The sequence below is a fragment of the Xenopus laevis genome, chromosome 1S, assembly GCF_017654675.1.
Source record: "Xenopus laevis strain J_2021 chromosome 1S, Xenopus_laevis_v10.1, whole genome shotgun sequence".
NCBI lineage: Eukaryota > Metazoa > Chordata > Amphibia > Anura > Pipidae > Xenopus > Xenopus laevis.
In genome coordinates, this window is record NC_054372.1 from 34,762,753 (window position 1) to 34,787,338 (window position 24,586).

General features: G+C 39.9%; 1 protein-coding gene across 9 annotated transcripts in view; it reads right to left on the reverse strand.

The window, feature by feature from the left end:
* The window catches only part of LOC108706622 (teneurin-3), a 507,440-nt gene that overhangs the window by 216,093 nt on the left and 266,761 nt on the right, over positions 1–24,586 (reverse strand). For 6 of the 9 annotated variants that reach the window (XM_041579514.1, XM_041579512.1, XM_041579513.1 and 3 more), the window contains one exon: positions 2,178–2,387. The exons of the other annotated variants lie outside the window; for them this stretch is intronic. In XM_041579514.1, coding sequence (XP_041435448.1) covers positions 2,178–2,387 — 210 coding nt within the window. The remainder of the gene's footprint in view (positions 1–2,177; positions 2,388–24,586) is intronic. 9 annotated transcript variants of the gene reach the window in all.

The window sequence follows — 24,586 nt, forward strand, 5'->3', positions numbered from 1 at the left end:
AGAAGAAAAGAGGTTCCACCTAAATATTCGGAAGGGGTTTTTTACAGTGAGAGCTGTGAAGATGTGGAATTCTCTCCCTGAACCAGTTGTACAGGCTGATACATTAGATAGCTTTAAGAGGGGTTTGGATGGATTTTTGCAAGTGAGGGAATACAGGGTTATGGGAGATAGCTCATAGTACAAGTTGATCCAGGGACTGGTCCAATTGCCATTTTGGAGTCAGGAAGCAATTTCTTCACCCTCTGAGGCAAATTGGAGAGGCTTCAGATGGTTTTTTTTTGCCTTCCTCTGGATCAACTGGCAGTTAGGCAGATTAAAAAAGTTACTATGTTACTATGTTACTATGTAAGTAAACGAATACATAACTAGATTAGAACTTCATAAGTGTATATGTTTCTGTCCCCCATATTAATCTTTTAGACAAGTAAATAAACAGTCTGAGAGAATATACCCCAGACTGACTGCTTGTTAAAAGTTATTTCTGAGCTCAATTAACTACTAACCAAATAAACAGTGAACCAAGCGCCGCTGCCCTTGAACAGGGACATCTAGCACAAGAGTTTGAATAAATGGCCTGAGAAGTTGTAGGATTACATAAAATTCAATTTCAATTAAAATATAATTTCATGGTTAACTTGTTCCATATCCATCAAATTTTTAGAATAATTCCAAACCAAAGATGGCTGGTTTAGGGAACATACCAAAGAACTTTCATTATTTACTCAGATTCCCTAAATGGAATCTCTAGTCGATTATGAACAGAAATATTGGAAATATCCCGGTTGTTGTTACATTTATAACTGACTTCTGGGCTCTACTCTTGCCTCGGTCATCTTCTGAGTTGCTGTCCTCTACTGACACATTTTCATGAGGTGTACTAAATAAATACTGCCAAGTTCAAAGGAAAAGAGAGGAAAATATATTTTTTCAAATAAACATTCATATGACTTTTCCACACACAGAAGCAAAATCTATTGACACTACAGCAGTAGGGGGGAAATTGTACACTGAACATCAACATGGGACAAAAGTTCTCTGAATAAAGATATCGTGCCCTTACCTCTGCAGGTTTTGGCAGCACTCATAAACCAAAGAATGTTATTTAAATGTGCAAAAACATCATCTTGAGTAGCTTGTTTGATGGCGGAGCTAAGACGGCACTGGCGCCAGAATTTCTGACCTCTGTACAAATACTTTGCCACAGGAGGCCAAAAAATCTGAAACCCTCAATGCCAAAACTAAGGAAGTTAAGGGGGAACTCCCACTCACTAAATAAGAAATGCAGGAGATTTAAAGAGGCATGGTGTTGTAGGAGATGGTCAGCATCTCAGAAGAACAAACAGCTCCTCAGTACTACTACTATAAGGCAGGGAACCTGGGTCATCCAGAACATACTTCAGGCCAACATTGGAGTTTGTAGAACCCTTTAGAAGAGGTTCAGATTGCTCTTCTAACTTGCCCAATCTTTCACTTATTGAGTGACTCAACATGATCTACTGTAGCATGTGGTAGTCTTCATTCACCAGATGAATCCCACTAAGGTCTGATGTTATCTCTCTTTACCTGAGCCTATCTATAACACCCAAAACATGCTAATTAGGGGTTGTAAAACCTTAACCTTAACTTTAACTTCATATTTGTTGTTTTTGCATGTTTCTTGCAAAAACTGAACGACATTTGCTGAAAAACATGGCATTATATCTTCCCACCTAGGACGAAAACCAGAAACGGTGGATGTATGGGGAAGCCAGCAAACACAGATATACACAGTACTCCTTATCTATTAGTATAGTCTCCATCATTATGAATAAAGCAACAGGGCAACCAAAAATAATTCACCATTATTAATACTAAACAAAATCCTGCATTATAACTTTTCTCCATGTTATGTTAATGCTCAATATAAATGCCAGCAAGAGTTGTTTACTTATTATTCACAAATTGACACTGCCTCTGTTTCAGCCAGCTCCATTCAGAACAATGGGCAACACAGCTAAAATGCAATATAATTGCTTACAGTAGGTAAGGCATGAATCATGCACCAAAGATGCAAATGAATCACTTCTATTGGCATCTTTGGCAAGAACAGACTAATGAGAATACAGCAAAATAAAGGCTAACATAACATTGGGAGTGTAGAAGAAAGTCAAACTGCGGACAAGAAGTCTTATTCTTACCATAACATGGGACACACTCTGAGAGAGCAGCTGGATGCACCAAACATGAGCTGGCACTGAATTCGTCATCAGTGTCAGAGTCTTGAATTGGTCGGTTAGCACTAGTATTTAGTAACCACTTCGAGTTGTCATGGAGATGGGGTGATGGAGAAGGGGTATGTAAATGTTCAATAACTGATGGACTAGATGTTGTAGATGGCATGGGAGAACCTGAGAATGAAAATAAACATTTTTGTAAAACAAAAAAAAAATAGATCTTGGCTAAAAAAATCAATGCCTTTATCAAATTAAAAATCACATTAAACCTCAATATAAAACATTTTCTAATCGAATACCTTAATGCTATATATCAACAGATAATAGCAACCCCTCCATAAAATCAAACTGCTTAACAGATACAGGAGATGTCATTTATTTTTTTATTCGTATGAACAAGAATGTGATCTTGCCTGTAGGTGGAGCACCATGTCTAGAAACAAACGGCTCATGAGGCCAAGGGTCGTTAAAAAAATAAATAAATAAAAAACGTCAAGCCGAATTGAGTTAATGTTACAGACAATAACTGTTTACTTTGCATTAATGTTAAACCATTGGTAAGGTTTTCTAATATATGTGTGTGTGTGTATTTATAGCCACAAATATACTTATAAAAATGTACGGATGAATATTTTAAAAGGCACACATATATTTAAACAAATTATAGCCTAGACGTGTGTGCTCCCAAAGGCATTAAACGGTAATGGTTCTTATTTATACAATCATATTTTAATCCCCATAAGCATGTGTGTTTGAATATATTTTTCTATATATATATATATATATATCAGCTGAACAGAAATAAATCATCGCTTGTACAGTCAGACACAGCGCAATAATCAAAACAAAATAACAGAAACAACGGGAATCAATCCAGATTTGGAAATTACAAACAGCAGATCTATCTATATATATGAGACAGAGTTTCCATAGCATCAGAGGCAGATCTGCTTATATATCAATTCTACAGCTCGTTATAGGCCCTCACTGAGAAGCAGGTGTAAATATTTCCATAGTGGATAACAATTTATCACACGTTTACATTGGATTAAATGCTAATACTTTCTCCAAATATTATACTAGGTGACAAATCATCACTTTTTTTTTCCGTGGGATTAAATAGCAAGTCTCTCTCAGTGGATCAGAATCTATTACAGTTCAGCACAACATTTCTCTGGGGTTTAAAGAGTAGTGCTTACTAGATGTATCAAAGATAGGATTTCACAGAGGATTTGATGCTAATTCTTGCTTTGTATATTGTATTACATTTAAATGTACAGCATATTTACAAGAGCTTGAGAGAGAGCACATGCTCCTGGCTATCATGCTTCTGTGATTTTATGTCTAAATGGGAATATAAAAGTTGCTGGTATCCACGTTCACGTTCACAAATGAAATGTGAACATTTTCACTTAATTACCAATTACCATGAATAAAAGAAGCTGCGTTAAGGTGGCCGTACACAGGGAGATCTCTCCCCCATTTGCCCACATTGAGGTGGGTGATAACATGCCGATTCGATTGCGGGCCCTAGAGCCCAACAGTCAGATCAGAATGTAGGAGATACAGGCAGTCGGATCACAGGACTGCATCAATGAACAGATGCGGCCGCAATCCGGGATTTTTTACCGTGCCCGATCGGCATCTGGCGGACTTTTGGCCAGTTTTTATCGGCCCGTGTATGTGGGTCTTAAGGCATTCGTTTAACAAAGTGGGATAGAAGGTGATAATGACTTGCAGCAAAAATAATGCCTTCCTAAAAATCCCCACATTCATTTTGCTAACTCTGAACATTTCTCTAACTACATATATTATATCTGGGAATGCACGGGACCTGGGGTTTTCCGGATAACAGTAGGGATGGGCGAAATTGACCCGTTTCGTTAAAGATTCGCTGCCGGCGAAATGTCGCTGACGCCCATTAAAGTCTATGGGCGTCAAAAAAATTTTGACGCGCGGTGAAAGTTTTTTGACGCGTGTCTTTTTATTTTGACGCAAAACACCGTACAAGTCTATTTGTGTCTTTTTTTCGGCAAAACAAGGCGAAAAAATTTGCCCATCCCTAGATAACAGATCTTTATGTAATTTAGATCTAATTAAGTCTAATAGAAAATCATGTAAACATTACATGCTTTTTTGGGTTCAATAAGGATTAATTATATCTTAGTTAGGATCAAGTACAAGGTACTGTTCTATTATTACAGAGAAAAAGGAAATCATTTTTAAAATTTTGGTTTATTTGATTATTTCTATGGAAGACGGTCTTTCTGTAATTCAGAGCTTTCTGGATAACGGGTTTCTGGATAACAGATGCCACACCTGTTTTTACCAAATAATGAATGTATTCTATGTAAGCTGGTTGCTTATCACCTAGCCACACCATAATGTACGCAGGGCCGTTCCTGCCATGAGGCAAGCTGAGCACCTTGTCTCAGGCGGCAGTGAACGGCCAGTTACAAGAGGCGGCAAAAAGCCGCCTCCTGTAACTTTAAGAGCCGACTTTCTGGTTTTTAAACCGGAAATTCAGCTCTGCTAGTGCAGAAAGTGCATTACTCGCTAGTTGCGCTAGCGTTGCAGCCCCTTTTGACCCGCTGCGACGCTAAACTTTTAAGCGCGGAGCAGGAGAGGGGGGTGGCATCGGGGTTGCTATCTCAGCCGGCAGCAGCCAACGGATCGCCCCTGAATGTACGTCATTTTCTAGCACTACTTGGAGATTGGAGATATTTGCTATAATATCACAAAATTCTCTAGTAGGTCAGATGTGACATCACATGACCAGTGTTCATTAGTGAGTCTGGAAAGGGAAAAAATTCACAAGGGAAATAATTCATATAAACTATTCCTTAGTGTTTGCGATAGATATAGTCTGGCGCCAAAAATTCCACAATCCACAAAATAGAAGAAACTGGAGTTGGCTTTCATTGATTAAAAAAAATGCTCTAAATCCCCCCCCCCCAATTACTTCTGACATTAGCTCTTGTGCTTGTATAAATAATGCCATCTATTGCAAGACAAATGATTCCTCAGTATAATGAACGACTTCCTGGAGCTACCTAGGAACAAGATGGCTTTTCAGAGCCGTAATTTGAAATTCCTAGTGATCGGCAAGATTTTAAAAGAAGTGCATTCCAGCCCTTACAGCAATCAACGTATCTCATGTGTCATTGCACTAGAGATGCACCTCTCTTCAGAGAGGAGGAATAATAGTTTGGAAAGTTGGCCCATGGTCACGGTTTACCGGTGGGCCCACCATCTAAAGTTTTCTGGTGGGCCCCTGGCATTCCAGTCCGACACTGAGCAGAGTTCTGTTATACAGAAAGTTTTATCCCACTCTGGTTTATGATACAGGAAGCAGCTTATTTCCCCTTTACCTTTTTACTATTATTTGCTGACATATCTGGAAAGTGTTTATTTGCTACAGTCATTATTCTTCAATCACAGCAGAGGTAAAATGCCTCAAACAGAAAAATTCTCCTTTCTCTCATTTCTTATTGCTCCTTCTATCCACTCCCTTACAATACTTTTAGACACTGGCTGTGTTTTCTTAACCTTACATGTTGGACACGAGCCGAACAAAAGGAAACATTCACAGCCACATATGTTTCCACTTTATCATTTATTTATTGTGTGCTAATGAACAGACCGAGGATTACTCAGACTTCTAGGATAAAAATAATCAGATGAAGCCAGCACGGGCAGATTGCTAAAATAAACTATTTCCGTATCACACACCAGTGACTGGGGCTTTACTTACTTTGAAAATTATTGGAATTTATTATAAGCACTCAATGGAACCTCCCTGAAGAAATGATATGAAAGTGCTTTACTGCTAAAATATTTCCGCTCTAACATGGGCAACCAACCAGAGCTGACTGTTCTGTTTCTTGCAGAATGCAGCTACTGTCCCATAATTCCATGCTTTGGTTCAGAGTATTATACTAAATTGGAAGGCAAAATATTAGGGGTAGTAAACCCTCCTTGCCGCCTGCATCATATACTTTACTTGTAATCACAGAATAAGGAAGATTTAGGCAGGCATAGCCTCCCAAAAAGAGATTAACTGCTATATATTCATTTATAGTTCTATGTTCTCCAACACAATGTCATCTCTTGATAACCTCCCCAACAAAAATTTCATCCTCCGTCCCGGGCAAATCTTCAACTGCGATTGGACTGATCATCTATTCTCAATAAAACCCTTAAGCCTGATCTTAAACAAATAACTGCCCCATTCGATAACTGCGTGCAAGGTCATCATGATAGGCTAGTCCTCTCGATTCCTGACACAGATATTTAGGACAGCAGATTAAATATTCAACCAAAATCTCACCCTAAACATTGACCATGTTCATCGCTTTGGGCCCTTCTAGGGGCGCCCTCTATTGTCTGAGAAACAATGGCTCAAAAGCTCCATACCTGCTGCCAGGTCTCAATTGTGTTGGCAGCCAGTTGGTGCAAAAGCTAATGGGGGTCATTTATCAACACTGGGCAATTTTGCCCATGGGCAGTAACCCATGGCAACCAATCAAATCGCTGCATTGATTGTTCTACTTGCAGCTGGCTTCAAAAAGCTAATCACTGATTGGTTGCTATAGGTAACTGCCCATGAGCAAATTTGCCCAGTGTTGATAAATGAGCCCCAATGACTTCATAGAATATGGAGAGAGAAAACATAACAAAAGTTAATGATTTCATAGTGTATGGAGAAATATCATATTAATGATACAGGTGGAATTTATTCTCTGTACCAGTCAAGCAGCAGTGTTCTTCACCTAGCACAGACACCCCCCCCAAGGCACCATTATGATAATGTAACCCATTGTGGTGCTCGTCCTTCTTATCCAATAAAGTTGACACCTCTGTGCCAAATGCATCCCTGGCAACAAATATTGCAAAGCAGAACAAATCAGATGGCAAATAAAAAAAAGACTAGTTTCAAAAAAAATTCCCATCATCCCAGTTATATTTCATTTCATAGTCTAGTTCTCAGTGCAGCTGAAAGCTAAAGGGCACTATATGCAGTTAGCACAAGGTGTTCACTAGATTTGATCGATGTTGGTTGCCGACAATGATCATTCCTGTTTGAGCTCTAGGAAAAATGTCATGTCACAAGTTAAAAGGTAGTACTTTTTTCATCTAACACACCCAGAACTAAATCCAGCATCACTTTGGCTCATGCTTTTAATTATAAATCCATCTTCGACTATAGACCCCCCATTTGCTACTCAACCTGTAAAGCTTGGCAGTGGCATTTATCTCACGGCTGGATATTGCAGCCTTATGCAGTCAACCTGTGGCGACAGTTATCTCTTAATTAAAACCCGACATGCAAATAGCGCTATTGCGAAGTGCTCTTGCACAGCCATTACAAAGCATAACAATTTATAACGGAGCAATTCTGTTCCTTCCTATGGCTAAAATACTAAAAGAACCCGTTGTGGCTGACGTAAAGAATTCCGTAAGGCACTGTGCAGCTGGCCAATTCTTTATTAATACAAATAAAACAATGGGATACTGGCAAATCTTTCCAAAGGGGATGTAACTTACATTAAACTAATAGTGAATTGTGTTTTCCTTTGCTGGAGAAGAGTCTTTGGAATCCATTCATCTAATTACATATGAAGAGCTATGCAAAGGAATTATGCATGAGATTGGGAGTACTCCTGCAGAGAAGGCCCTGATCCATAAACTGGAAATAACTAGGCACGCTTGAGAGTTTGCTCTCTCTGCCACAGCCTTTGGGCTGATGAAAAATCAAAGCTGCAGAGCCTGTAGCCATCTGGGGGTTCTGGGAGTTGTAGTTTAACAACAGCCTAAGGGCCATTAACTGGACATAATTGATGTCACTATATTAGACAGAGTTTTTCCAAATACATGTCAAGGCCATGAGGCTTCCTTGATCCTTGGTAAAAATGCTGACCTTGTTCTAGAGTGGATAATAAAAAACAGGGGTATGAAGGAAAAAAACATACTACTAGGGCTATTTATTAACATGCTGCCTATAGTTGCTACTTTGTGGTTGCCAGCAGCTTATTTTTGAGGGCTGCAAAGTGTTCCCCTGCCATGTAGTCAACTCTCTGGCTCTGGTTAACTAGAAGCCCATGACAGAGCTGCCTACTGAATCATGCTTCATATTTATTGATGCCATCCATATTATTGTGCCCCTTCTCTTATACATACTTTGTAACAGTGGGCAACTTGAAGGTGCAGTATTGTTGATTTTAAGAACTGCAACCAAAGTTCAGTTCAGTTCAGTTCTTTCCATTTCTACATTGGTTTCTTATGGGTACTCTGGTTTCTTCCCACACTCCTAAAGCATACAAGCAGGCTAATTGGCTGCTAAAAAAAATAAAAATTATGTATATATGTGTGTGTGAGTGTGTCTCCCGCCCCACCCCATGGGGGTAATTTAACATGTGGCCTTAGGTTTGCTACTTGTCATAACCCAAAGCCACCAATCACTGTTTAGCCGCTTAAAAAAAAGGAAATTATTGGTTGAAATGGCAAAATTTAATTTTTTTATTACATTGCACAAGACGATATGTTCCACTGGGGTAAGGACTGGTTTCAATGACGTATAATATGTCACCCCTATATATATATATATGAGGAGTAATCCAACTGGAGAATGAAGATGTTCAGGCCATGTCCTCAACCCACCCCAACTATCTCCATTCATACCCTCACATGCCTCTCTTTCTCTCAGGTCCACAAAGCATTATCCTTTCATGCATACCGTCTTTCTGTGTATTCTCATTCTCATACAATACTTTACTCATCCAACTATCAGTTCACAGACCCACAAATAGAGCAGTGCTGATCCCCGTACTTAAACTGATAGAAGGGAATAAATATCAAGTGGGGTCAAGAGAAAAATGGCTTCACTACCCTATAACAGATGGTCTCCACGGGCCACAACGTTACAAGGTACTTAAGAAGAAGCAAACATTACCGACAAGCTAGATTGTATTTGTTTGAATTACAGACATGCCCTGACATTTTACAGCTATAACTTTTGTATTGCGTTTAATAATACAACTATCAGATCAAATGCCAAGCTCTCTAGTGTTTTATACTCACGACACTGTATAATAATGCAACTAGGCAAAAAAAAAAGTTTAATATGCAGCCTCACAATTGTCTATAAAATGAACCATATCATGAATGACAATACATGATAAGGTTCCTTTTATAGACAACTGTGCTACGCAATATGTTGGCGCTATATAAATACATGTTAATAATAATAATAACTGTGAGGCAGCACATGTACATATATATATAATAGGTGTGCTATGGAATTATTGGGATGAAATAGAGGCAAGAATCCTTGGGATTTCTAATTTTCCTAAAATTGTCTCAACAATGATCCATAGTGGACCTACAATGATTTTTCTATAGAAATGGATACAAACTCTTAGCCTGATTTGGTCAATGAATCAAAATATTCCTGAACCCATGATATGTAGGTCCAGATCCTCAAATTAGGATAAGAATTGTGTTTTTCTGCAGATCAGGTCTAACAGGGAATCAGCGAAGAAACCAAAGGTCTACAAGCACAGGACAAATTTTGCACTATGACCCCTCTCCTCATTCAGGGCCAGATTTGCAGCCCCTGCTAAAGTTATCTCACTGTGGGGAATCCAGTGCATCACTCTCTGTCCTACACTAACTAATGACTGTGGGAAAGCTCTGTCAATTAAATGGCGTCATGGTTCCATGGCCCATAGTTGCAGCTCAGGTGAGAGCATTTTTAAGTTTCTTAGGGGGTAGGAAGAGTTAATTCTGTACTGGAGGATGTGTATATTGTGGTCGTAGTATGGGACACCTGTAGATTTTTGGAAACTGTGTTTAGAGTTCTGTGAGGAGCACAGCGGGGGGCATGGTCTGGGCAGAACATGTCATGATCTAGATAGCAAGCAGTGTGGTTTGGGTACAACAGGCATAGTCTTAATGGAAGGCTATTGTGGCCAAGATCAGGGGAGCGGGAACTCTCTGTCAGTAATGCACATACTAGAAGTTTCGAGAGAATTGGTAATCATAGCATAACTGTTAGATGAAAAAGAGAAATGGAAGCTAAGCACAATTAGCACTATTACAATAGTCTCCTTTTCTATTATAATCAAAGCTGTACATAATTTACACAACACAATTAGTTGTGCCCCTGCTACAACTGAAATCCAGGGATAGTAAATGACTTAACATTGACAGGGAGGCTTAAAATATGTTAACAAACGAAATACTTATCCATGAGTGAGCATGTAGAAACATTTACACAAACAATAATGGGTATTTTATTAAGAGAGAGATGCTAAGATTTGCCATTCTGCAGGTGATGCTATTCCATATGGTATCATTGGTATGAAAAAGGAGTTCATTTGGTGCATTAGTTGCCCTTTATTAAGTATTTACAGACCCGTCACCCCAGTCTTGGAAATATGTCAACACGGGCCAGTAAGGAGGGACCCAGTAGCTCGAGTGAAACTATATGGGATTGGGAATGCAAAGCGTGGCTTTAGACACAAATATGAATAATGAATATCATTCTTCTGCCTAATGACTGTGCCTAAGTTAAGCAACTGCACTTGAAGGGCTGGCCCCACCTATATATTATGCATAATACATTTCCCTGACATTACATTGTCCCAAATTTTTCACCATTTTTTCTAGTCCCCCGAAAAACTTAAAATGGGGGTTCTACTATATGTTGGCTCATTTCCTAACTGCAAAGTACCATTTCCCATAGGAAATTGCTCCATTGCATGTAATGATATACAGAAAAATACCAGCAGTAAGAATGTGTTGTGAATGAAAGACGAAGCCCCAGAATGACATTATAACATTCTTAAACAATGTTTCCTGAATAAATCTGTTTGCACAATAGACCCTTGAGGCCACACTTGGGGGCCACACAGGACGAGGAACCAATCAGAGTACAGCAGTGAACTTTTGCACAGTCAGGGACAGGATTTGCTAGCTCGTTCACTCTCTCTCATCTGCCCTGTGAAATGTCAATATTCAATTAAAGAAATCTAAAGCCTTATTAATGGCAGAGACGTTTACACATGAAGGTCTCGAAGGATCTTATCCAGCTTACATAACTGTAATTAATATTCATAAATATGCATGGGAAGGCTCATTCAACTCATCAGCAAGTCCTTCTTCTGCTCATCATTCTGTAATTGGATCTCTATTACTGCCCTAATAACATTCTAAATATGAGAAAGTTCACCGGCAGCTTTGCTACATATCCTTCAGCAGATCAGGCATCCAACTACGGCCCTCGGCTAAACATCATAGCGCTTCATCTGATCTCTATCATCCAAGATCTCTCTTTCTTCTCTATTCCACTTAATACTTGGGCAGCTTCAAGCCTTCCTCCCACTCGCCCTCTATATCCCACTCTTAACTCCTTAACAATGTGCAACTGTTCTTAGTCTTGACCTGGGACCCTTCCCAGCAGTTGGCTTTTTTTAAAGCCACATCACAGGAGGCAACAAAGGTGGAGCGGTGAGCAAAAGGGTCATTCCAAGTGACATGTGCTACTGATTCTTCCAGTCGGCTCCCTAGAGTATATCTTAAATTTCTTCATTTCATTTAAGAGGAAGCTCATCTGAACTAAATATATGTCTTTTCTCCCCACAAAAGGAAAATGTATAAAATCTGATGGTATAATTTGTTGTGTGCATAAAACATAACATTCCCATATTTGCTTTTATATACTGGAGGCTACCACACTGTTTTCCCTTGTATTACTTTTATTAACATCAACTCTGCTGGTCTCCTCTAGATGGCACAGTTCTATAACTCTCTATGGGGAACAAAAATCTCTATAAATCAACATGACTATTCCACAAGTAAATGTGCTTTGCGTACAATAACGTATACACCCCTCATTCTGCCTCTGCCCCCACTGCTGTGCACAAGTGCACAAGTTGAAGTTGAGCTTTGGGTGCAGATTACGGACACTGGGAGACAGACCTATTACTGCACATGACCGGGTGAGAAGGATCTAAATCAGGGAGACTCCCAAGAAATACGGGAAAGCTGAGTTGTCTGAAAATAGAACAAAAACCCAAATTTTAAAAAGAATATATTTCGCTCTGTAATTTTTTTTAGGCACAGCATATCAGTCATACTCTATCTACAATGTTATTAAGGGGATTTAGAAATATAATACATTAGAGTCAAGTTACATAATTGTGTTTTGACACTTATGCCTAACGCTCCCTTATAAGTATCATTCCTGGTGAATTCACCACCTCTACACACGACAAAGCTGACACAACTTTGACAGAACTGTACAACCAGCAATCCCTTTAGCTTTTAAGAGGCATTACAGTCCAATTTATAGATTTCTTAAAACAATTGCACATTTTATGCCCAAGTGTGGAAATATGTCACCTTGGTCTGCGGATGAAGGCAAGACGTATGGCAGCTCTCACACATATACATAATAATACATACATAATAATAGAGATCTAATGATATAACGTTTACTTTTTGCTGAAACAAATCTCTTCTGCATATAATTTCTCTATCATATTCAGTTTCTTCTGTTTCAGGAAGTTTGATGGACTGACTGACCAACTTGATATAGTTATCATCAATGGAAAGATGCCTAGTCGTCAATACCATGCCAGTATTAAGTATTTAGATGGGGACAGTACTTTCCTTGATTGTCAGGCAACAGGGCAATTAATCTTTTTTCTTATATATCACTAACAGACCATTGTTTTCCTTTTTTTTGTCTAATCCAACCTGTACTTGTAATGAGGAGAGTTTAGCTAATGAAACTCTGTATAATCAGGCCCCTTCCTTAGGGTCTGGCCACATGGGCAGATTCGGGGAGATTCGTTGCCAGGCGACAAATCTCCTCTTCTTTGCGGCGACTAATCTCCCCGATCTGCCTTCCCCTGCCTTCTGCCAGCTAAAATGAAAATCGCCTGGGGGCAGGCACATGGAGCGCTTCGTTTTCCGAAGATGCCCTCAATTGCCTCACAAGGAAACTTCGGAAAATCGCTCCGTATGCCTGCCCCCAGACGATTTTCATTGTAGGCAGGGGAAGGCAGATCAGGGAGATTAGTCGCCGCGAATAAGAGGAGATTTGTTGCCTGGCGACTAATCTCCCCGAATCTGCCCGTGTGGCCAGACCCTTACCCAACTGCAGCCTGTGTCTTAGGTTTACAGATAAGGAGGCATGCATTATATAGGGGTTAACTAGAAAGGATAAATTAAATAGCTACCTTCACTGTTGCTCTCGAGAACCAGGAAAGTGGAACGAATCACTTTTAGTTTAGCTATTTGCAATGTATTGTGCAAGAAATAACAGAACCCATCAATATTTCATATAAAAGAGGAAAAACGAACAAAAGGTCTATTCACAAGGCTTACATTGACAGGTATGGGATCCATTATGCAGAAACCCGTTATTCAGAATGCTGTCTCCCATAAATTTTTATAAACAATTTCCTTTTTCACTGTAATAATAAAACAGTACCGTGTACTTGATCCCAACTAAGATATAATTAATCCTTATTGTAAGCAAAACCAGCCTATTTTATGTTTACATGATTTTCTGGTAGACTTAAGGCATGGAGATCCAAAGTATGGAAAGATCCATTATCTGGAAAACCCCAGGTTCCAAGCATTCTGGATAACAGGTCCCATACCTGTACTACAAACCAATACAGTGATAAAACACAGGCATGGAGCATATCTCCAAATTTTATTGCAATTCATTTAAATATTTCTTATATCGCTAATTTTAGATGAATATTAATAAGCCTTTACGGTTGCTGATTGTTGGGGGTATTCGCGTATTAATTGTCATATATAATTCATATGAAATCATATACTATTCATGTGCTTTTTTTCTCAAATTAAACATCAATTAATTATTAATACTTGTGCATTCTATTGTCTTTGTTTATGGATAAATGTCACTCAACCGCATTGCCGTGTCTACAGGTTCGTGTTTAGCCAGGGTTAATGGCACGTGTGTTAAATGCAAACATATGCCACACCATGTAGTTAGCTAGAAGCAGTCAAGCCTGGCATTTCATAGAAAGTCCATGTGGTATAAACATCTCTTTAGCAACTTGTGGCCAGACAGACACAGAATTATCAGATAATTTGGACAATTTCCAACAGAACATCTGCGTATGTTTGTGGCCAAATTACAGTACAATGGTTAACACTGCTGGGGTCCAAGGTTCGATTCCAGCCAGAATACGACAGGCAAGGTCTTTGTATGTCCTCCCTGTGCTTGTGTTGGTTTTTTCTCTAGGTATTCTACTATCCTCCCACACTCCAAAAACTTACAGACAGTTTAACTGGCTCCTGAAAACGTCGGTCTCTCAAATACTTTGCACCCAAAGACAAAAGTTCGGTCCAATGAACACTATAGAGGAAAAAACTGTACAACAAAAGTGGCAACGTTTGCACTACAGATATGGGATCAGTTATCCGGAAGCCCGTTATCCAGGAAGATCCGAATTACAGAAAGCCCGTCTCCCATAAACTCCATTTTATCCAAATAATCCACATTTTTTAAAATGATTTCCTTATTCTCTGTAATAATAAAACAGTATTGTGGACTTGATCCCAACTAAGATGTAGTTAATCCTTATTGGAGGTAAAACCAGCCTGTTGGGTTTATTTAATGTTTACATGATTTTCTAGTATACTAAAGGCCCCGGACACGGGCCACTAAAAGCTGGTGACAGACCGAGTCGGCATCTTATGGGCCCATTTGTGGGGCCCTCCAATGGGCTTCCCTGATCAATAACTGTCTGAAAGTCGGTCAGATGTCGATCAGGCAGGGTTAAAAATCCTTTCTGATTGCGGCCGCATCTGTTCGTTGACCGCCCGTATTGCCTGAATTGTGATTCGATCATTGGGCCCTAGGTCCTATGATCGGATCAGCCCGATAATGCCCACCTCAATGTGGGCATATTGGGGAGAAATCCGCTCGTCAAACGAGTGGATCTCTAAGCAGTAACGTAACTGAAGGGGGGCGGGCCCTGCTGCGGGATGTGCCGCCGGTCCCCCGCCCCCTCCGTACCAGATTATTTGACCCGAAATCGTCCGATGCGTCCTGAAATCGTCAGTGCGCGAGCTGCCTGGGGGCCCTGAGGGGGTGCGGGCCCTCGCCCAATTGCACCCCCTGCTCCCCTGGTAGTACCGCCACTGTCTCTAAGTATATGGCCACCTTTATGCTATGAAGTTCATAATTACAAAAAGATCCATTATTTGGAAAGGCCCAGGTCCCGAGAATTCTGGATAACAGGTCCCATACTATTACAAGTAACTCAACCAATCAGCAGGTCACCTCTTTAAAAGAAAACACCTTTGTTCTTTTTTTTTTATTACATTCCCCTCCATATCCTCACACTTCACAGGGGAAATAAATGTAATACAAGGCCTTTGATCTAGGGATGTTTCCCTTAAACTCCTTAAACAAAAGACATTTATGACCTTTCAGTCCTAAAACTTTGGTCGTGCCCTGAAGGATGGTGTTTCTATACTTTATAGCCTCTCCTATAGGATTGGCCTTGCCACAGTACAAGGTTGCAGTGATCAGTATGCTTACAGCTGCACCTTTATTGACTGTAGTTTTCCTGTATCAGCAGAATTTATTTTTCTGGGTGTCATTTTACAGATTAGTCATATGGATTACTCATCTATTACCAGCTTCGATTATACATTTTGACAACAACTTGTAACTCCCACGCCCTTAAAGATATTCTGTCTTTGGCCTCATTGCAATTAACTGTATGGATCCATTAGGGGAGTGACATAGCGAGGCAGGGTAAGAAACAAGAATAGGCTTTTAGACACTGGGAGTGTTGCGATGTAGATGTTGATGTGTGTCACTCAAGAGCAGTGAGGTGAGCAATGAGAAAATGTTAAGTGGAATTGCCTTTAGACAGTGATGGGTAACCTGCAGTACTACAGGCAGTCATAGTTTGCTGGAGGATGCTGGGAGATGTAGTACTGGTGAAGGTGGAAAAACTATTTTTAGGGTCCTAAATATGAAAAAAAAAATATGAAATGCACCTGGCTCAAGCCCATCATTTTCTGGCCCAAGTAGTACTACAAGTTATCAATTAGTGCATTGATGTCAAATACACACAGACTTGTAGGCACAATGAAAGCATTTAAGGTACCACCAGCATATATTGTCATTTCTTTCTGTGGATATACAGTATGGCATAGATGTCACTGTTACACAAGGCTTTCGGCAGAATTGGGGAGCACTGTATTATAAGTTCTGATGGGGTTAATATTATTGTGCTGTGTACACAGACTATAGGACCTATGCCTGAAGGCTCCCACGGGTCCCAAGCATTCCCAAATGCCTTTAGCAGTCAGTGGGTTGCTGGGACTGGAACAGCTTGAGGGCAACAGGTTAGAAATGCAAAAGAAGAGAATATTAAAGGAGAAGGAAAGGCTACAATTAAGCAAGCTATATCAGAAAGGTCTATATAAATACACCAGTAAACCCTGAAAGTAATGCTGTTTTGAGTGTCAAAAGAAACACAGCATTTCTTTCCTTCTATTGTGTACACATGGGCTTCTGTATCAGACTTCCTGTTTTCAGCATAAACCTCCAGGGCCTGGGCTTGAGCATGCTCAGTTTGCTCCTCTCCCCCTCCTCCCCTCCCTGCTGTAATCTGAGCGCAGAGCTAGGAGTGAACAGGGATAGATTCAGGCAGGCAATGATGTCACACCAAGCTAATATGGCAGCTGCTATCCTAAACAAACAGAGAGAGCTTCTAGAACTGTTTACTCAGGTATGGTAAAGCATTCTGCAGAATAAATATAGTGTTATAGCTTGCACTATTGTGGCTAATCTATTGGCAATGAACTGCTTTGGTAGTATCCCTCCTTTAAAAACATTAAACAATACATAAATATACACGTTACCAATGTTTCTACTGAGCAGGAATATTATATTTCTAGAAAGCAAGAAAAGTGACAAATGCAGAGATATATTACACACGAGTTCTATTTTATTTTGAGCTGAAACATAATGACTTCTTCTTTGGAGACTATTTTTCTCACACATAGGGCATTGCTTGAATTAGGAGTGAGACCTTTATAGGGAGCACATCGGAGCAGTGTGTCAGGGTTGTACAAGGGCAGTAAAGATTCAGGACAGGCAGCAGCAGCCGCAGCAGGATGCAACTTGCCTTCACTGCAGGGACTCGCAGGGAAGTGGCAAATACCTTGTGAATTATAAAGCTGCAAGGTGCATGTACGGAAACGTGATTTTGTCCTTGTGCTTCTCAACTCATGCCCAGAACATCAGCAATAATGTCCCTGTATTCCCAATCCCACCTGACAGGCTCTCAGCAAACATTAAGATGCCATTACTCCTCAGCTAAAAAGAAAAAAAAAAAAACCTGCTGCCGCGTTGCCAAGAGCTGGGAAACTAAAATCAAAGCTTTTTGAAACAAGCAGAATGGTAATCAAAGGCCATAGACTGGAGCTTTAACTCCTAATTCCTGGGTAAACTTTATACTTCCGCATAACTGAAGCAGCTGGGAGTATTATTCTCATTCCAGAAACATCAGACATTAATACTGGCTCTCTTCCAGACCTTACAGAATTAAACATCACACGGCTAATGCTGGTCTTTGTATTCGGCTCAAAGCTTGCACTCTGCGGATATTCTGCACAGGCCAATGTGTTCTAACGGTTAAACAGCGACATAATGAGATAACTGGACACAGGGAGCACTGAGCTGCATGCACGGGTACTTACAGCCAGACAAATAGCTCTATAAAAACATTTGTGCACTGACCTGTGTCTAAGGAAGCCATGGCATCGCTCATCAATTACTTAATGCCAAGGAAATAGTTGATCACAAAAGGCCTCTAAAAAAAAAAAGTACCAAGTAGCCCTTAAACATTATGTTCTTCATGAATTTTCATGGAGGCACTTTCTTTTCACGGCTATTGAAACATTGATTCTGGTGATGCTTTGTGCTTCCCTTAACCTTGAGGTTTCATCTCATTGGTGTCAAGCAAGGACTGCAATATCTACAGGGACATTATACTGACCATTTATGGATTAAAAATAATTGATATACAATGTTTCTAACAGCTTTTCTTGCTGAGTAAAGGGCAACCCTGTGCTGTTTGCCAAAGCTAAGCATACGTTCTGCCATTTCTCATGAATATTCACCCACTAGGGCAACTGCAATGGGAGTGTGTAGATATTTTAGCAGATTATGGACAGTTCTAGGGGGTCCCACAAGAGGCAACCCAGTAACAGTAGCATAAAAACAGGGCCCAAATTAAAAACTGCAAAGAACTGAAGCCACCATTTTGCCCTACGGTCACCATCTTGCTCTGTTGAACCCGCTTAAACCCTACTTTTAACAGCTGCTTCTTTGTTGGGGCACTGTTATTTTTAGCCAGTTGTGGAACCCCTAAATATGGTTCTGTATCTGTGACAGTATAGTCCTAAATACTCACTCCCATGCCCAGGCCTTGATTTGATGTTAGACCTGAACTTTTTGAGGCAAACTTGTAGGGGTGACATGCTATCCATGGGCTGCATTTTTAATTACCACTAGTAGCAGAAAAAAGGGAGTCTTGCTGGAGACTGCGTGGGAGATTTTAACATCATCCCTTATGAATCTCCCCTCTTTCTATTTACTAGTGGTTTCAGTGGGAGTCTGGAGTGAATTGCAAAGAGGGAAGGGTCTACATGAAATTGGGCCATGCCAAGGGACCCATTTTGTACAATTCATCTCAAAACATATGACCTTATTAAATATTATATGAAATTTTAGACTAATTAAATAAAAGATACAGAAAAATGTATTAATCCTAAATGCATACCAACCAACATTTTAAGAATGGAAAACCTGTTTGGTAATAAAAACCACGTTCCATGATTAACATATATATATTGTTGGCAAAACACACACCCTTTTTACGTCACAATTGGTGATGTTTACAGGCTCCCCTATGTAAATTCTCAAGGCTGCCTTGGGTCTGGGGGTCTATAAGTGCTGCTGAAAACTGACATCACAGTCTCGAGTCCTACGAGCTTTCTACTGTGGACTTCCCAAAACTGCAGGGAGCCAGGACTGCGGGCAGCCAAGTGAAAATCGAGACTGTCCCGAGCAATGTTGAATACTTGGGAGGTATATAAATACCTCCTGACTAGGCATTAGAAAGGACGCTGTAAAGCAACAGCTGGAGGGACACACTGTTCCTAAAATGACCCTAATCAAACTATACTTTAAGAGCTGTCACTAGCTCACATTTGTCAATGGATTTCTTTGCAAATGAAAACAAACCCAGAGATCTCACACATGCAGCAGCTCTATAACGATCGCAACTAAAATAATCCAAAATTAATTTTCTCAAACCAACGCCTGGATGTTTAAATGTCAGCTTCTATGCTGTAGCCAGGACATGTTCTTCCTCTAGTGATAAGAAGCCTATCTCAGAAAATAAAAGGGCTCTACGTGCTGCCAATGTAATGCATGCATTTTAGTTCTGTGCTCCTGTATAACTTAATTGTACAAAGCACTTAATAACAGATACTAATTCAAAAACATCAGCATGCAGCGAGCCCCCAAACAGAGAATGCGCTTAAAGAGACGAGTTATTCTAATCTGTCTGAAACACGCAGGGGGAAAACCCTTTAATTTGCTGTTTATGCAAACTTCAGTTATTCTAGCAGTGCCGGATTGCCGGGTCATGAGCAAGCCACACTATTAACCAAATTAACGACAGTAAATAATCATTGATTCCCAAGCAGAGAGGAAACACTCCTGCAAGTCGCAGGAAATTTGCTGGACACGTATCTCATTACGCCCTGTGGGCGATTTATTCTGTGGCTGGAGTGGAGCTCATCGGCTGCTTATGCACATGAAGGAAAAATGTCTCTCCCCAAGAATTAAATGCGAAAGCGACCGCAGGAAACTCAAAGTCTTAATTTAAAATCTTCGGCGTGATCAGCTGAGCTGGATTTCCACAATAATGACACAATCCAGACAATGGGCTGATGCCTTGCCGTGACTTTTTTTTTTTTTTTCATTGGAAGATCAATACAGAGATTGTTTGTAGCATAATGTTTAACTGGAGTTTACAGCATTGTGCAAAAAGCCTGTGGATGTGAATGTTGGAACAGTACAACCTATTTCTGGTGATGTAGGACTGCGGCCATCAGTCTGAACAAAAATATAACAAAGATATTAGATGCCTATAGGAAAAGGCATAGAATATTCTTAAACCTCATAAACACCATTTTTATAGCTGGGCTTTCAAATGGGTCTGTCTGTCTATCTTTGTCTAGCAATTCAAATACTTACTGTATCAGGTGAAGATACTGCTATATAAGTGGCGTAACTATAGGGGGAACAGACCCTGCTCTGCAGGGGGACAGGAATAATATGTGCTAGGGTATCACAACTAGCACTTTAAGCCAGAAAAGGCTCAATCAAGTATTTACACTTGTATTAGAATTTTTAGCTGTCAGCTGCTGTAAATAGCAGCATTTGCAGCCTAACTGCGCTGGTGTACATATGGTCAACACATGGAGCAAACACCACAGGTAGAATAAACGGATGTATGAAATCTAGGATTTATTCATTCTAGATTCAGAATACAGAATGTGTTTAATACAAATATCCAGTTATGGGTAAAGTAGTATCCAAGGAATACTTCAAATACATGGAATTACTTGGCCCTTAGCATTGAAAAGAACCAGACCCAAATCCTTATTATCATGTGAGCTTGCCACTCTGGACAGACTGAAGACACATCATTTTGTTCCTGAAACAGACTGCTGAAGACAGCTGCGGTCTCATTTTAATATGCTAGTTATGAGTTTCATGTGGCTCAGAATTCAACCAGATCTTTTCTATGCAAGATTTGCTATTTAGCCAAAGCCAAACTTTTAGTACATCTCAAGCAAAAATGCTCAGTTCAGTGCTCATTTATTTTCCTATCCATGGCCTGACTTACTGTAAATATCCTGCATACCACGTATTTTACAAATGAAATTAGATGGAACACTATTCCCAGATTGCCACATCCAGGACTGTTGTGCAATGAAACCCCCAATTTATGGAAACCCATATACAGAAGATATCCAGCTTCCTACAGATGTGGTTCCAAGTTTTGCATTTAGGCTACACCAAGCCCACATCTGAATAAACAAATAGATAATGAGAACACTAGACAGCTGGGTGTTGTAAAATATAAAATGTAATCCTATGTAATTAATAATGAATGAATCATAGATTGATATCTGATCCAAGACAATAGGCATATAAATTAGCCCTCTAAAACAACTGCAAATGATGAAGCCAGCACCATAATAAACTTGCACATTTGCTAGTCTGCTGCCTATACTTACCCACGGCTGTTAAGATACTTCCAGCACCTTTAAATACTGTACGTGTATCCTCGCTAGCTTATATACCTTCAGCACCATTATAGACACACAAGTAAGCAAATGAACACACTTCTAACTCAATTAATGAAATAAAAACTAGACACATTATAAGCTGGTTAATGAAGACATCATACTCTTAAGGTGGCCATAGATGCAAAGATCCGCTCGTTTAGCGTCATCACCAAATGAGCGGATCTTTCCCCGATATGCCATTAACGAGCATGGCTATAGCGGGGGTAATCCACGATGCGCAATGGGCTCCGGCGGGATCGGTCGGTTCAAAATTCGATCGACCAAACAACCAATCTCCGGCAGACGAAAGATGTCGGCACTCTCCACACACAATCCGAAAATCGTACGATTCATCGATTCGTACAATAGTATATGTGCGTCTATGGCCAGCTTTACATTTACAGTAGGTAACCAATCCACTATACACATGCATTTTAACTTGCAAGACCACCCTAGCACAATAACACCCATATTCCTTAGGAAGGCCCCATTATAAGCCTTGTCTGATGCTACTCAACTACCAATAAACATATCCAGACCACATACCAAGCACTCTATTGAAAACAGGTGGCAAGCAAATCACTGCCTCCCAACATGACACCAAGTAGACAGTCAGCACCATCATCCACATAAAAACCAGCTCATCTCCAGCACCAATTCCCCTGCTTTCCCCTATTCTAATCACATCTCCCCATTGCTTGCCCGCTGTGGATTACTGAGACTGCATCATTAAATTCTGTCACCTTCACAAATTAAAGGACTCCTCCTTTATATTAGTGAACCATCACCAATGCCATCACCAACTGATAAAGCTGCGCCTAAGTTGTACAACAGGAGGGTAATAAAGGATTCAGTTGGGCTGCTGTATAGTGGCTGCCGCAATTTGTTTTAATGTTCCCATTTGTTCCGGCTGTGCATATTGCATTGTCCCATGCTCAGACCCCAGTGTGTTTAAAAGCTATTAATATAGTTTTGTGATATCCATGAATACCCGTGGGAATGAGGGAAACCAAAAAAAAACTCCATCATTAAACTGTGTACTAGAGTGCAATTTTGGGAATAAATTTGAAAGTAAGAAATACAAAATCAGTATACGACACAGCAGGTCATCTTGATATTTCAGGACCTGTTAGTAATCTTGTTCTTTGTAGAGTTGGCTAACATGTGTATGGGCAGGGTATAAAGCTGGGTATAAAGCTGCAGGTAACTTCTCTAATAACACAACAAACATCCCAGCCAGGGGCGCAAAGTCACAATGCAGCCGGTTTCACATGTACCACCTTCACATGGTCCCATCTCCAACACTGGCTTACGTCGAGCAATGCAGATAATTTGTTCAAGAGATCCCAACAATAACTGAATATTTGTGGTGTAATGCTCTTGCTATCAATCTCCTGTGTATATGTCAGCTATTGTAGCTATAGGCTTGATATACAGTAGCTGTAAGGGGTCCTTCCAAGCATTTCTTGCAAAAAACCCCAAAAAAACCTCCATAAAGTTGTATATGTGGTCCCAGCATTCAGCACACTTAATTACAGAAAGTGGACTTTATTCACCCATTTAAATTAATTTAAACAGCTTCTATTATTACTAACTAACTCCTGAAAAAGCATCCCCAGTGGGCCCCAGGCCCCCCAGTCTGACCCAGCATACCTGTATATCAAAATATCTCCCTCCTGTATATGTTGATATTCATGGCTACTTTAATGTTCATTATTAACTCATTGTTTGGTACTTTTGCACACTGGTCTAATGAAGCTGCATGGGAAGGGACGTTAAGTGTCCTCTCTGCAAAGACTCAATGGCCAACAATAGTTAAACAAGAATTTATTCCTGAGGTTTCTAAGTCCATTTTCATTGATCAGGGAATGTCCAGCCGGTGACCCCCTCAGCTGTTATTGACCTAAAAAGTGCACCATTCTCTAGCAGCTGTCATCTGAGAGTTCAACAGTTCATGGGTGTCAAGTTGAACCTTCTCAAATATCAGTCTGTGGCTAAAGTGTTTATAGTAGGGAAATATGTGGCATTTTATATGGCACCAGGGTCGTAACAAATAATAATAGTCAGAACAATGGCATACAACTATAATTTACATAGTTAAACACCCAAAACTGATAGTTCGTGTGAGCTTAAGTAAGTCTGTTTGAGCCTTGAACATTATAGAGGGTCTAAGAAGGCCACAAAGACCCAAGATTAGATGTAGGTGGGTTACAGGGATACGATGGGGGGGGGGCAAACTTTCTATATTTGCTTCATAATAAACTGACCAGTATGGAAACTGTTTCATTAGAGCACTTGACTTCTTTCTGCCAAAGTTTCATTGGAGCACTTGACTTCTTTCTGCCAAAATTTCATTGGAGCATTTGGCTTCTTTTTGAGCAGAATGGATATGTATAAATCGACATAAATCTACAGAACATAATACATCTCTAGAATACTCTGCAGTCATATGCTTTACAAAATCATTTATAAAAACATAAAAAGAAATTAGACTCCTTTAAAGAAAAGGGTCTAACTCGGTTATAATTGGATGTGATTCTGGCTCACCTTCCTCAGTTTGCTCCCTCTCTAGTGGCTACACGATAGTACAGTACAATTATTTGGGATGATATGACGGAAGTGTCACCGTTTTAAATGCTTCCCTATTTCTTCCCCTGCATAAAGAAAGCTTTTATGTTATTGAATAATAAAAAAAAAAACATAGAAAGGCCATGAAATCCCATCTCCGTCCTTACGTCTGCTCTGTTTCTCTTAAGAATTGTTTTATATTTCATTTTGCTATTTCTTGAGATTTCCATTTGTTCATAAAAATGCAAATGCGTTACAATGACTTTGCGAGCACAGTTCTGCGGCTGTAAAGTCCTATTATAAAACGCTTAACCGACAGAATGAATAAGGAAAGCTTTCTTCCTAATAACAACAATAGTCCTGTA